Raw genomic sequence first — 14,688 nt, 5'->3', positions numbered from 1 at the left:
CAGTGAGTGCATTAATGTTAACAAATAGCCTACAACTTTTAATTTAAATTCTTTTTTACAGTATTATGCTGAAATTAACATTAACTAAGATAAATAAAACAGAACGATTGTTCATTATTAGTAAATGTTCAAGTTGTCCATATATTTATAAGCACGTGCTATTTTCACCAAGATTGTCCTAAAATGGGGACAGCCATCATGATAGATTCAAGATCAGGGGACATTTTGTAAATATTAAGAAGACTTTGTTTATGAAAATATAGATTAAAATGTCAAATCTGCAAGTTATCTAAAAAAAAGTTGTCCAGTACAGAATTTACATGAATTCCCCTTTTACATCCATTGTTGTGACACCACAGACATTAAACTCTCATTACAATATAATAAAAGCAATTCAATTCAATGTTAAAATAAAATCTATATGCACAATATAACCACTCAATGTGTGTCAAAAATGTATTGTTGCAATTACACCAGAATACCTGATGTATGGTGGGACACCATTAATAAAGAATTACCCAAACACATGTTGAACTGTTAGCGGGGCATGCCTTCACACTATACAGGGTTAAAGAATAAACCATTAAACCATAAAAATTTTTTTTTTTAAATTAACAAAAAAGATTCCTGGGTCCCAAAGCCTTTATAATTATACATATAAACTAAATGCCCAAAATGTACCATCTCAAAATTACACAAAGAAAATTCAGTCTCATTTCTTTATTTACTTTAATTTTTTTTTTTTTTTAAATTGCAGGGACAGCATATGCAACACTTTATAATAAATGATTTTTACATAATTAGCAACTAAACTGCACAAACTTGAATAAACTGCACTTGCATAGACTTCTTCACCCAGTCTTCTGTTACACCTGTTTGCATGCATTTCACATCTCCACTTCTGATTGGCTAGCTCATTCTCATCCCAAGCTCTTATTGGCCAGCTCTTCTGAGGAGGCGGGGCTAGGTTAAAGTATCTGAGATGCCTTCAAGAAAAGCTCCATGTACATTCAGCCAAAACACAAGAAACAGAAAAGAGTGCAGAGTTAAGTCTATTTTTTTTTTTACAAAAAAGAGAGAAAACCGGATTTCAAACAGAGAAAACAGATGGCAGGTCTTGGAGCAATCAAGGGACTGGTGTTTTTGCTTGGAGTATTCTCACAGGTACAGTGTCATTAGTCACATTTTGTTTATTTATTTATTTATTTTTACCCTTTATTCATGTACGAACAGTTCCGTATGTAGTATAGAATGATGTAGGAATAAGGTAAATAGTACTACTTAATAAAATAAATTATATATATGTATATTTATATGTGTGTGTGTGTGTGTTTATAAACATGTTTTCCATGATTCTGTCATACAGTCATATTTTAACTTTCTATTTGAATCATTATTCAGTTACGAAAAACGCTTAGAATTCAAAATCTAATAATAGGGACAATGCATACAATTGTTTACTTATAAACGAATGTTTCAATCTAACAAAAGTAATTTTGAATTGTTTCATTTACAGGCATCAGGTACTGCTCTTCTGGATCCAATTTACAGTATCTGTTTAAATTCAAACTCATTAATACACTGTTCTTGGTTGTCATTTGTATTAAATCAACATCATTGATGAATACCTCAGAAAGATACGTTTCTTGTATTTATTTTCAGGCAGCACAATGAGCGTGAGTGTTTTTACGGTGACATCAAAGAGTGCAGTGCTGCGCTGGAGCAGGTATGAAGGTGCATTGTCCTACAGAGTAACAGCTTCCCTCAGGAACTCTCCAGTCCCCGTGGTCTTTGCCAGCTTTGGACAGAACACTATTATGGGCTCCGTTAATTCCCTGAATCCCAACACTGCATACACCTTTCGTGTCGAGGCCCTGGGCAGCCTCATGAACATGCTTGCAGACGCTAGTGTGGATAGATCTACTGGTGCGTATACTGAAAACTGGTGTTGTCTTGCTCAAGAGTATTCAGTGTGAAAAACTTTAAGCGATTTCAAAATTGTAATACATTTCAAATTTCTTTTCTTTGCCTGGAAATTCCCTCATAATTCCAGGTCATAAAACCATATTTCAGGCTTAGCGTCCTGTTTGATAAACTGACATTGTTGCAGCTTAACATTTCTAAATCAGTTTGGCTCCTACTAAAAGCATTGTTAATTACAGTAAACTGATGATGTGTTAAATGAATGGAACTGTGCAATATCTCTTCTTATGTTTAGCTCCCGATGTGCCCAGCATTGAGATGGCCTCCTCTAAAGAAAGCCAGAGTATCACTGTGGAATTCACTGAGGTCTCCGGTGCAACTTCCTACATCCTGCGGGCTGAGACAAACGATGGATCTTTCTTCTCAGAGATCCCAGTACCCACGTCTCCGGGGACTGTCACCAACCTCCAGCCATACACAGACTACACTCTCAGTGTCATGTCTGTCAACAGTGCAGGCAGAAGCCAGCCATCCATCTCCGTGGAGGCAAAGACAGGTATATTTTTCTCCTCTCTCTCCACCCTCTTTGACCTAGAGGCCAAAGAAATGATCCATTCATGAAGGGACAGAGTTGGCTATTCTCTAACCCTCACCCAGTGCAGAAACCTTATCCTCTCATTGGGGGGGAAAAACATCAGGATAAGCTACATAGCTGATCTCATGGGCTTGATTTTTAGCAGTATGCATTGGTTATGTTCACATTTTCAATTAAATAGGTTTCTCACGCATGTATCCCTATCCAGGTATGAGAAGCTGAACTATAACAAAAGGGCTGCCCTCCTCAAGGGACTGGGCACAGAAAATGTATTCCGTGTCTTCACCTAAGCGCCCTCAGCAGTTTTGTTTCATTGTTCAGGTAGCACGTTTTCCACCTGAGATGGCCACAAGAAAATAATAAGGGGAAAGACCTTAATTCCCAGAACAGAAATCATATCAATTACAAATATCCACAGAATTACGTCATGCATATGATCCCTAACAGCACAATGGGATGTTTTCTTCAAACATTTTAAGCATTGTGAGAACTGTTTTAGTTAGAACACACCAGGAAGTGGTAAGGGTAGAACCCATGCCTAGTTTTGATTGAAAAGAATGGGGAAAGGGAGGGATTAGAAAGGAACAGTTGAGGGACAGTCAGAAAATTCCAGGGGAAGGCCAGGACAGGAAAGGAAAAGACTGGACAGGGAAGTGAACAGAGGGACCGAAGGTAATGGATGAGAACAGAGGGGACCTGAAGGGAACAGAAAGGAACGGGACAGGCACAGACAGGACATGCCAGAGAACGTAAGGGAATGAAAAATTACAGAAGGAAACAAAAAGGAGTGAAAGGAACAGAAAGGAATGGGACGAACATGACATGCCAGGATGAGGGCAGGACAGGACAAGAAAGGAAAGAGTGGAGGGGAAGAGAAAGGGCAAGTAGGAAAGGACAGGAGTGAAAAGGTACTGCTCGGATTACTTTACACCATCTGACACCTGTCAGTTGTCTCTCATGTCCATTTCACTTAAACAAAATGAACCTATACCTCAGAATTAGATCACTTAGCTCGGGGTTCAATCTTGAGAGAAAAAAAAAACTTTTGGTCACAATGCAGCTGTCTGTCTGATTTCTTACCATTATTGTTTCTCTCTCTTCCTCGTTCTGTTGAACCCCAGTCCTTCCTACTCCTCAGTTCAACACCAGCTCTCCCAGTAACAGCAGCATCCTGGTGAAGTGGGAGCCAGTCAATCATGCTGTCCTCTACAGCCTCAGCATCATCAAAGACGGCTCATACAGCCGAAGTCGCCTCAACACCACAGACGCTCAGGTTCTGTTTCAAGACCTGGAGGCAGGAACCCTTTATTGTATTAAGGGAAACGCCTGGAGTCCCGAGAACATTCCCGGAGATGACTTCACAATTTGCCAGATCACACGTAAGAGGATAGGAATGGAAAGAGAGATTACTTAATGTAAAAAATGTCATACCTCTAAATCACACTTGAGGAAGAGAAAGGGGTCAATAACAGAGCAACCAGCAATGAATGCACACCAAGTACAGCATATTAGGCAGGGCTTTTCAGGACTCATGAATAACCGACGTCCTGCAGAGTTTAGCTCCAACCTGTTATATCACACCTGCATGGAAGGCCTTGATTAGCTGATCCAGGTGTGTTTAATAGGGTTGAAGCTACACTGTGCAGGATTGGAAATGTTCATTGATTACCAAATAGTCCACTTTAGACATTCTACTAACTATAAGTAACTTTAAATGTCAACTAACTCTCATTAGAGTATTAGTAGGCTGTAGTAGACTGTCAATAGACTGTTAGGTTATGGTTAGGTGTTAGGGTTCGGGTTGGGAGAATAAGTTGCCAAGTAACTTATAGTCAGTAGAATGTCTGTTGGGGGACCAACAAAATAAAGTGTTGGCAGATATTAAACAGACAGTCTACTAATCCTCTAATGACAGTTAGTTGAGATGTAGCTTCAAAGTTACTTATAGTTGGTCTAAAGGGGACTGTCGAAATAAAGTGTTACCAAAAAATCTGCTGTAGTTAAGGAACATTAAACTTTGTTTGTGTGTCTCCGCAGGTTCTCCCACTCCTCAGTCTATTTCTCTGGTGGTGACAAGCACCCCTGATGCAGGTATTGTGGTGTCGTGGGACCCAGCCCAGGGTGCAGAGCAGTATGTCGCCGTGAGCTTGACTGGCCAGAACTGCTCCTCATCTAGTAACTCCTGCATCCTGACTCCTTTGAGCTGTGGAGAGACCAACTCTGTCACAGTGATCGCTGTCAACAAGGGCGGAAACAGTGCCCCCTCTTACCCAGTTCAGATTATTTCATGTGAGTAAAACAATTCATGCTTGGATAACAGGACTTGCTCAGTGTGATGTGCTTAATATTGTCAGGGTTTTCCGATCCTTCTGCTGAAGGGCCACCTTCCAGCAGAGTTTAACTCTAACACAACTGCCATAACGTTTTCAGTGATCCTTAAGATCATGATTAGCTGGTTCAGGTGTGTTTAATTATGGCTAAAGTCTCCAGGAGCAGGATTGGACATGCCTTTATTAAGATATGCTGTAATGTTGACAACACAAAGCTCCCTCATCAGTCCACCCAGACTGTTTACTGAAACTAAACTAAACAGCACATTCAAAAACATTAGCATGTAAACATATGACCAACTACATTTACAGTAGGCTACATATTAAAGACGCCTACTGAATTTCCAGCTATATTCATTGGCTCTGTTACTTAATTCACATGCAAAGAGGTTAGTCAATCCTAAACTATGCCATTTAGTCATTATGTCCGAAGTGCTATATTCCAAGTCTTATGAAGAATCATTAACTTTGTGTGAGCAGCTGAGTGAAATTTAAGCCATTATCAATGAAAATCTTCCCCTTTGCAATGCCTCTAATTGTCTATCCTGTTGTTCGTCAGTCCCTTGTCCCCCACAGCCTATCTGGGTGGAGGAGGTGGTGGCTGGAAACTGCTCTGTGAAGTGGAGCTCAGTCCCTCATGCAGAGTACTACACTACCTTTATTAAGAGTGATGATGGCATCGAGGGGACGTGCAACTCAACTGAGCCTCGCTGTCAGTTTCACTGCAGCTGCGGATACTCCTACATCATGAGTGTGTTTGCACACAACCAGGCTGGACCCAGTCCCCCGGGACCTCTCGTCAACCACACCACCTGTGAGAGCTTCATGTTATTATATGCAGAAAGCACTTTAACAAATATAAAATGAACATACCTTTCTTTGGGAAAACAAGCCCAAAAGATTGATGACATCATGTTGTACTCACAGCCTAATTTGTCCAATCAAATGCTCTCTAGAATGATCTTCCCCGTACAAGCAATAGCGAGTAGCAAATCATGGGGTGCTTCTCATTTCTTATTTGTGCATCCTCGTTTCCTTTCCTCGTGTCTTTGCTCCACCCCCTTAGGATGCGAGGGAAGGATACACCTGTGTGTCCTCGCTCATGACTCCTCAGGAAGCTTCCTCGCCTCCTCGGGGTGCAATTAGAGAATTGAGATGCCCTTCAAGATGGCTGAGTTCAATTGTTTTCACGGGCTGGAGGACGGAGGAGCGAGCAAACGAGGAAGCATCAATTTGAGTATAGAGAGGCACCCATGGTCATGGCTGTAATGTAAACTAAAGTATTTAGTCTATTTAAACAAAAGGACAAACCCTTCAATATATCCTATCCAGACTTACCCTTTCAATTGCAACAACATCAACACATGGAAGAAAACTCAAGAGTCTATAAACACATCAATTGTCTGTACACCCCTCCTTAAATGCTGTTTTTGGTCCTGACCCACGGTGACATAATTTTGACATAATTACAGAAATGTAATATATAGATATGCGCCACATTTTGCCCGTAACCCTAAAACTGCATGGTTTTCTCCATTAGATTGCGATGACTGCATAAATTCATTTTAACCTGCTTTATCTTCTCTTACTTTCCACAGTGCCTTGCTGTCCAGAGCTCACTACAGTTTCTGCAGTTTCTTGGGAGACGCTGATGATACAGTGGTCTCCTGTGCGTGGTGCGGATCTGTATGAGACTCGTGCTGTGGATGCAACAGAAACGGTTCTGTGTAACGACACGGCGCCCAGGTGCGCCCTCTCTGACCTCACTTGCAACAGCAGGTACAGTGTAGTTGTCATCCCATGCAACGACGTAAGCGGCTGTAACCTCACCTGCAGTTCACAAACGCACGAAACAGGTATACTCACACACTCAATTTGAATTTAGATCATGAATATGTGCCACAGGTGTATAATATACGCACACTTTCTCTTTCAAAGCTCCATGCATGCCTGAGATCATCGGTGTGAGCCAGAGTAACTTGTCTAGTGTGCTGGTTAACTGGACTTCTGCTAACACAGCTGCCAACTACACAGTCAGTGTGATTGGCACAGTGGGCGACATGCATGTCTGTCACTCAAACGGCACTTCCTGTCAGGTGCCCAACCTGCCCTGCGGCTCCGTCTATGAAGTCAGTGCCACCGCGTCCTCCTCAGCTGGAAACAGCATGCCCAGCTACACCGTTCCCCTGGAAACAGGTTAGCTTTCCATGGCCATTCAGAGAGCCAACAGGCCAATTGTGTCAAAAAAGAAAAGTTCCAAAACCTACACAGGCAGCTAAACTACAAAATACACAAGATAATTTAAGAAAATAAGTTTTAAGAGTATATAAATACATTTTCTCCAAAAAGAATGATTCAATAATACTCTTAAAAATGGTCTATTTAAACCAATATTTGTACAGTATGTGCTGTATATTTTTATGTTATGGTGGCATTAGCTTAGCAACATGCTAACAGAAAACTATTGAAATCAAATTTGAGGAGAGTCGCTTGTGTGCTTTGAGTTTTTGCCTATGTAGAGCATTTCCCCATTTCAGCTAGAGTGCTGTTTTGGGGTTCTGAAACACACGTCGTTTTAATTTGAAAGTCTACAAATATAATTTTACTTATATTTTTTTTCCAGCACCTTGTTGCCCAGACAATCTCACGGTGAGCCAGGTGACTCAGGCCATGACCAACGTGACCTGGTCGGACGCTATCGGCGCCCAGACCTTCATCGCCTCCCTGTCTTCACCACGAGGCAATGCGCAGTGTCACACCATGGAAACAGGATGCGTGATGGGATGCATCACCTGCGGCACTAACTACACCGTCTCCCTGGAAGCGATCAGTCGCACCGGGCACAAGGCGGAGTGCACCTATCATGGGTTTTCTGCCAGTGTGTTCTCAATAACTTGCCATTAATAGTGGTAGAAAAACCACAAATTCATATTGTTGCTGTCCAATGAAAAGTGTCTCCAAAATGAAATGAAAATAACATAATTGGCCACATTTTGCACTATAAATTCTATCATTACACATGTGAACTGTTACATCTGTAGTAAAAATGGACATTTGGGGTTTTCATCAGACAGCAACAATATAAAACATAGAATTGCTTCCGTAACCGTCTGGAGTGATTCTTAAGCTGCCTTCGTGTGCTATCGGAAATGTCCTACTTCCCACTTCTGAAGTCGTAATTACGAATTTGATGTAGTTCATTCTTGTCGATTTATAGGGAAATCTTATTAAAGCCAAAATGTATAGTAGATATTTAGTCAATATCCAACTGAATGTGAATACAATTTAGCGTCCCATTTGTTGGCAACAACATAAACATTTACCTCGCTATCTAGACAGATCAGCTTACTGACGATTCAGGAATTCTGTCAAATAAATGCTTTTCTGTCTGTGTAAAGTACATATACAACCCAATACAATATGCATATATGTAACATATACAATATGCATCAAATGGATTTGTATGTGCATAAATACACATTACTGTAACAGCAAGAGAAAGCAATATATAGAAAATATAGAAAAAATATACAAAAACCCAAAATAATTTTACACTACAGAAATTATTCTCTCTCTCGTTAAGATAGTCATAGTCTAGGATGCTATTTACTATATTTAATTACTATAAAACTTCTAACACTTACTTATTATACACATGTATAGGCTACTACAACACTTTCTAAATCAAAATTAATCTACAATATTTTGTCTTAGAAACAAGTTTCATTATCAGCTGACGTCCTCTAGGCCACGAAAATGGGGAAAATAATGTAGCCAAGTAGCTATTTGGTCATTGCTGTAGTAATTTATGCCGGGTAACGTGTGTAAAGGTTACAGCAATAATATCACATGTTGAATCTAACGTTCTCGTCTCTCTCAAGGTGAGTGCTGTCCCTCGGGCATCCGTCTCTTCAGAGGAACCAATAACACTTTGCGTGTGCGCTGGAGGTCGAGCAGCGCCCTCACCAGCTACACGGCAGAAGTCACGGGAAGCGACAGCACGCACGTGTGCAGCCCGGCGCCCGGCAGCAGCACCTGCGATGTGTCGGAGATCGTGTGCGGGCAGGTGTACTCGGTGGTCGTCGCCCCGCTGAATCGAGACGGAGCCAAGGTCCCGTTCTGCAACAGCAGGATGTATTCAGGTAATGAGGTTCTTGAGTACAGGTGCCCAAAAAAATATTTAGACACACTTAAAAATAGATATATTTTCATTGCATAGATAAAATATCAGTAACACTTTTTGGTAACACTTAATTTTACTGTGTCCTTGTTACATATGTTGCATTAGTAATAACAGTAAATTATGCATAATTACATGCAACTAACCCTCAACCAAATCCTACCCTAACCCTATAAAGTACATGTAGTTGCTTAAAGGACAACTCCGGTGCAAAATGAACCTCGGGTGTAATAACACATTGGTACAGACTAAATCGTTCCCTGAGATTTGTTTTCATGATAATCGAATGTAAAGAGTTTTATCTCTAAAAACAGTTTAGCTTATAACGCTAGTATATTGGGCATCGAGTAAGCAAAAAGAGATCGCTAGTTAATACCATTAACAAGGCTCAAATTAGCCCCACACTAACACGGCAGCATAATGAGTGTCCTTACATGCAAACCGAAGCATTGAGAACTTTGTAAGTGTATAGACAGTTTAATAAGAAGATACTTTACACAGACAGTACAATTAGCGCATACAGACAGCAGCCATCTTGGAAAACAGTCTCGATCAGTCAAACCGCGAACACGGTGATACGTGAGCTGAACTGTGACTTGGAATCTCATATGGTCCGTTGTTTCCGGAAGAAAGCACTGAGCGCATAAGAGAAGCACTGAACGCAACAGAGAAAATAAAAAAATAAATATAATTTATCTTATCTTCAATATCTACACGTACTGTTCGCTCACCTTCGTGGTTCTATTGATCGAGACTGTTTTCCAAGATGGCTGCTGTCTGTATGCGCTAACTGTACTGTCTGTGTAAAGTATCTTCTTATTAAACTGTCTATACACTTACAAAGTTCTCAATGCTTCGGTTTGCATGTAAGGACACTCATTATGCTGCCGTGTTAGTGTGGGGCTAATTTGAGCCTTGTTAATGGTATTAACTAGCGATCTCTGTTTGCTTACTCGATGCCCAATATACTAGTGTTATAAGCTAAACTGTTTTTAGAGATAAAACTCTTTATATTCGATTATCATGAAAACAAATCTCAGGGAACGATTTAGTCTGTACCAATGTGTTATTACACCCGAGGTTCATTTTGCGCCGGAGTTGTCCTTTAATATTATTACTCAGTACTTAAATATATAATTACACTGTAACAATGACACCTTAAAATAAAATGTAACCCACTTTTTATTTTAAGGTGTTAATTATACATTTAAGTACTGAGTAATATTAATTAACAACATGTACTTACTATAGGGTTTGGTTTAGTCTTAGTTGCATTTAATTATGCAAAGTTTACTATTATAACTATATAACTACATGTAACGTGTGTGACAAGGACACTGTAAAATAAAGTGTTACCAAAACATCAAACCAGTTGTCATCTGGATCAAACCAAAAGGTGATTTTTATTGGATGTATGAAGTCAGTTTCCCCTTAAAGTTCACACACGTTCTAGCAGAGGAACCACTGAACGTGAATCACGAAGTGTGAATCTTTCTTTGAAATAAATGTCAATTCATTTGCTATTGTGTAGCATTAAATAGCAGTATCTAATGCAAGGACATTCAGACATTTTTAAGTGTTGCATGGCAATATTGCGCTGATATTGAACATTACATAACTGGAATTGATATAAAAATGCATGACTTGTCTTACAGTTTCGTGTGTGGGCAGCAATGTCGGAATGGGTAAGAATGAGAACATCTTATGAAACTGAATAAATTGCTCAAATCATATAATAAAAAAAAGGCAAACAAGTCCATATGAAGTATCAAATGCTCTATTGCTCAAAATCCAGGAAATGAAATATTTGACATTTATTAACTGAAGCCTTTCTTTACTCTCAGTTCTCTATCGAGGAAGAAGATAATGGATGTCCTTCAGACAGTAAGTTACGGTCACACGTATCTTCATTACACACATTGGGCTACCAGTCCTTTTCCCATCCTCATAAATCCACAATAAACTTGTTCTTTTTCTGTTGAACAGCTGGTAATATTGGACGACTGGACTCTTCAAAAACTGCCCTCAAACCTGTATCGAATACAACAAAATAATTTACTGTGTGCATTGGCTTATGAAGTCAGGCAATTAACAAATTGAATGTTATTACATGAATAATGCAATTAGGATTCAACATGTCCAGTCACTGATGTTTATATATTTAAATTGTTTTAAAGATTTGTAATTTATGTCGATCATAAATATGGTTTGATTTAGAAGTTACACCGATTAATGGGAGAATTTTTTTCTTACAAGTTGATGGATTTTCTTACAATATGCAATTGGCATGCAAGTCATTCAATTCAACAAACAATGAATGTGAAATATTATTATTAACTTCATTTACAGGGATCCCTAATGTTATCTCAGGGATTTTCACTAAAGACAATTCATGATCTATTGTGTCAAATTATTTTCTGCAATTGGAATTTCTACTATTCTCCCCTCAAAAAAAATCAGTTGATAGTAAATTGAAAGTTATATTGGTGAAGCAGTTCTTTTTTAACATCCACACCTCTCACTTTGTGAAGTCTAATTTGCCAGTGGTTACATCTATGCATCAGTTTCCAGGAATAATTGACATAAAATGAAGCTAACAGTAATTTCCCAGATTTTAAAACAGGAGGATCAAAATGAATTTGAACTCCACACAGTATGCGGTGCCTCTGAGGGAAATCAAAATCTCTTTATTAATTGAACTTCCCTTGGATGTTTGTCAAATACATTATTTGTTTGGATGTGAATAAACATCTATATTTTGACAATAAAATTCATTCCCTGCATTAATAATGCGTGTCTGTGTTTGCTTCCCCGTCACCAAAGAGAAAGCCACAGCTGTTACAGTATAAGACAGTTTATAGGGGTGTGGAAGCAGAAAGCAAGATAGTTACAAAGGTAGACAGGCAGGGAAACAGTATCTTTGGCAGCAGCAATCAATGTGCAACGACTGAAATGTTGCCAGAACTCCTCAAAAACCAGCCAATACACAAGTTTGGGAAACCAGTAAACCAGCATATGGATTTTTTTTTTTTCCAGGCAGAGGAATTCATAATGCATATATAACATATACCACTGCATAAAGCCTTGTTTCGACGCGTCCGCAAGAGCGCGAGTCTCCGCTGACTGCGCGCGCACCTCTCCAAACGGCCGAGGCGTGCCGTTTATACTTGACGCGCTCGCCGTTGTGCTATTCTGTGAAACGATCAGGGGGCGACTCGGAGTAATTCTCTTCTAAACCACCAGGAATCAGCAGTGAAGAAGTAGTTTGCCGTTACAAATTACATTTTTTACAATACGTTACAAATTACATTTTTTGGCATGTATTCTGTAACGAAATAGAACACTGCCTACAGCTGAGGAAAATGAGCGGTGAACAAGTGTGTTTCTGTCTTACTTTATCTAATTAACCTTATTGAGGTTTTCTTTTGCAAAATGTTTATTACATCTAATAAAAAATCCATATTACCGCTAGTAGCACTTCACTCTCTCTAGGATAGGGGAATCTAAGCTGAAAGCTCTATCATATGTTGCTTAAAAAAAAAAAAATCTACATAAGACGCGTGTGAAATGACTAAATTAGTGATTATGTAGCCTACACTGAACGAATCTATTTCTTTCGTTCTCCATAAATTAATGAGAACATTTAATTTAATTGAAAGGAGGGTTTCATTTGTCTGTCCAAAATAATAATTTGGGTTTTGGGCAATACGTCACAGGGAAGTTAAGAAACAATTGTATATTGTATCCCCAAATGTTCTCATTAATTTATGGAGAACGAAAGAAATAGACTCATTCAGTAAATGAAACGTTTTTACAAAAATGTAAAAAGCAACATGATGGCAGACCTTTCAGTTTATAGATTCCCTTATCCTAGCGTGGAGTGCTACTAAGTGCTAATGTGGATTTCTGTCTATATAATAAACATTTACCAAAACCTCAATAAGGTAAATTATAGATAAAGTAAGACAGAAACACACCTGTTCACCTCTCATTTTCCCATGGGCAAAGGCAAGCACGCGTTTCACATCAGTGTTTCTCCCGAGAGACTAGCGCGAAATTTATCCCCTATCTTAGCGCCATCTACTGTTCTAGAAGAGGAAGTTGCTCAACTGCATTTGTGAGAAAATCTGCCTGGACGCGGAAAAATAGTGTCAAAAGTCACGTGACAGTTTTTCGTACTTGTAGAATTTTGTTTTGTACTTGTAGAATTTTGTTTTGTACTTGTAGAATTTTGTTTTGTACTTGTAGAATTTTGCTTTGTACTTGAAGGTTTTTGTTTTGTACTTGTAGAATCTTGTTTTGTACATGAAGGTTTTTGTTTCGTACTTGTAGAATTTTGTTTTGTACTTGAAAGATTTTAGTTTGTACTTGGATGATATTTTTGTCATTGAAGAAATACGTTTCTATGTAAAACATACTGTATTTGTTTGATAGATACGTTTTTTATTTGCGGAACAATATGCATTAGTTTTTGAGTGATGTTTTGTATTTACAAACCACATTGAGTTTGTTTGTGAATCATTGGGTGTGAGTAAAACACGTTTTGTGTGTGTGTGAGGTTTTGGCACATAATTCGCTCCATAATATGGGGTCTTGCGCATCCAACGCGCACGACCGCCCACACCGCAATTACGTCATTTTTGCCGCGCGCACCTTTGCGCTCTTGCGGACGCATCGAGTATAAACAAGGCTTAAACAAGGCTTAACCAATCTAGGATTCTTTTAAATCCTAGATTTATAAACAATCAAAGACACATTTAGCCAGTAACAGATTTAACAACTCAAAAGAAAGTCCAAAATGAGCATATTTGCAATACAAATATTTTTTATTATATTGAGCATTTTAAAAGGGCACGGTTCAAGGGCCATGCTCTCCCAAAGCACAAAATCAATATCATCACAGTGTTGTGGTTAGATTAATAACAGTATCTGCTAAAAAAGGAATGAAATGATGAAACGCCCTCTTGTGGCACAGAGGGTACAGGGTAGTGCGTGGTTTTGTCATGAGGACCGGGTTCAAGTTTTCTCTCTTCCTGTACTTTCCTGTGGACTCTCCATGATTCGATATATTCAATAAGCCAATTAAACGTATATAAAAAGAAATATAGTCAAATTGGCCACCTAAAGACAGTTAGCTTAACATTAGATGAAGGAAGATGCAAAATTGCACTGAAGTTTTGAGAAAAGCATCTGTTGGAAAGGATGAGCAAATTGGGCTCAGATTGAATCAATGTGAAATATAATTCTAACAAATTAGCTCCAAGATGTAGGTCAATATACAATATATCTAATTAACCTACGTGTGTGTGTGTGTGTGTGTGTGTGTGTGTGTGTGTGTGTGTGTGTGTGTTTGATATAGAAAAAAAATCCACTATCATATTTTAGTAATGGCTATTGAATAACAAGAGAACAAAATAAAATCACTTTGGCAAGAGTCAACTATACATGTTTTACAAATGATTTTGTAATTCATAATAGTTTAAAATTTTGCTTTTGCATTTCAGACAACATGCCCGATAATTATACATCTATTTGTTATTGGGGACAGTGACATGTTGTTGCTGGCATGATTATAGATAACACAAAGAATTACTATAATTATTAATTATTAACCATTGCTATATGCTAACTGACCACAATAATTAACCTAAATTCATTGT

At 38.7% G+C, this 14,688-nt stretch overlaps 1 protein-coding gene across 1 annotated transcript; it reads left to right on the top strand.

Annotated features, from left to right (window-relative positions):
* The first annotated feature begins 1,045 nt into the window (after positions 1–1,045).
* Positions 1,046–11,072, top strand: LOC130104230 (fibronectin type III domain-containing protein 7). Its single transcript, XM_056270713.1, has 13 exons — positions 1,046–1,171; positions 1,663–1,926; positions 2,219–2,479; positions 3,640–3,897; positions 4,556–4,807; positions 5,408–5,662; positions 6,447–6,704; positions 6,787–7,044; positions 7,472–7,726; positions 8,730–8,990; positions 10,684–10,713; positions 10,873–10,912; positions 11,015–11,072. The coding sequence occupies exons 1-12, from the start codon at positions 1,108–1,110 to the stop codon at positions 10,893–10,895; spliced, it is 2,439 nt and encodes an 812-aa protein (XP_056126688.1). The 5' UTR covers positions 1,046–1,107; the 3' UTR covers positions 10,896–10,912; positions 11,015–11,072.
* The last annotated feature ends 3,616 nt before the right edge of the window (positions 11,073–14,688 follow it).

This window comes from Rhinichthys klamathensis, unplaced genomic scaffold (assembly GCF_029890125.1).
Source record: "Rhinichthys klamathensis goyatoka isolate OS25496 unplaced genomic scaffold, OSU_Roscu_1.1 h1tg000305l_1, whole genome shotgun sequence".
NCBI classification, from domain to species: Eukaryota; Metazoa; Chordata; class Actinopteri; order Cypriniformes; family Leuciscidae; genus Rhinichthys; species Rhinichthys klamathensis.
This window is presented reverse-complemented; position numbering and strand designations above follow the sequence as displayed.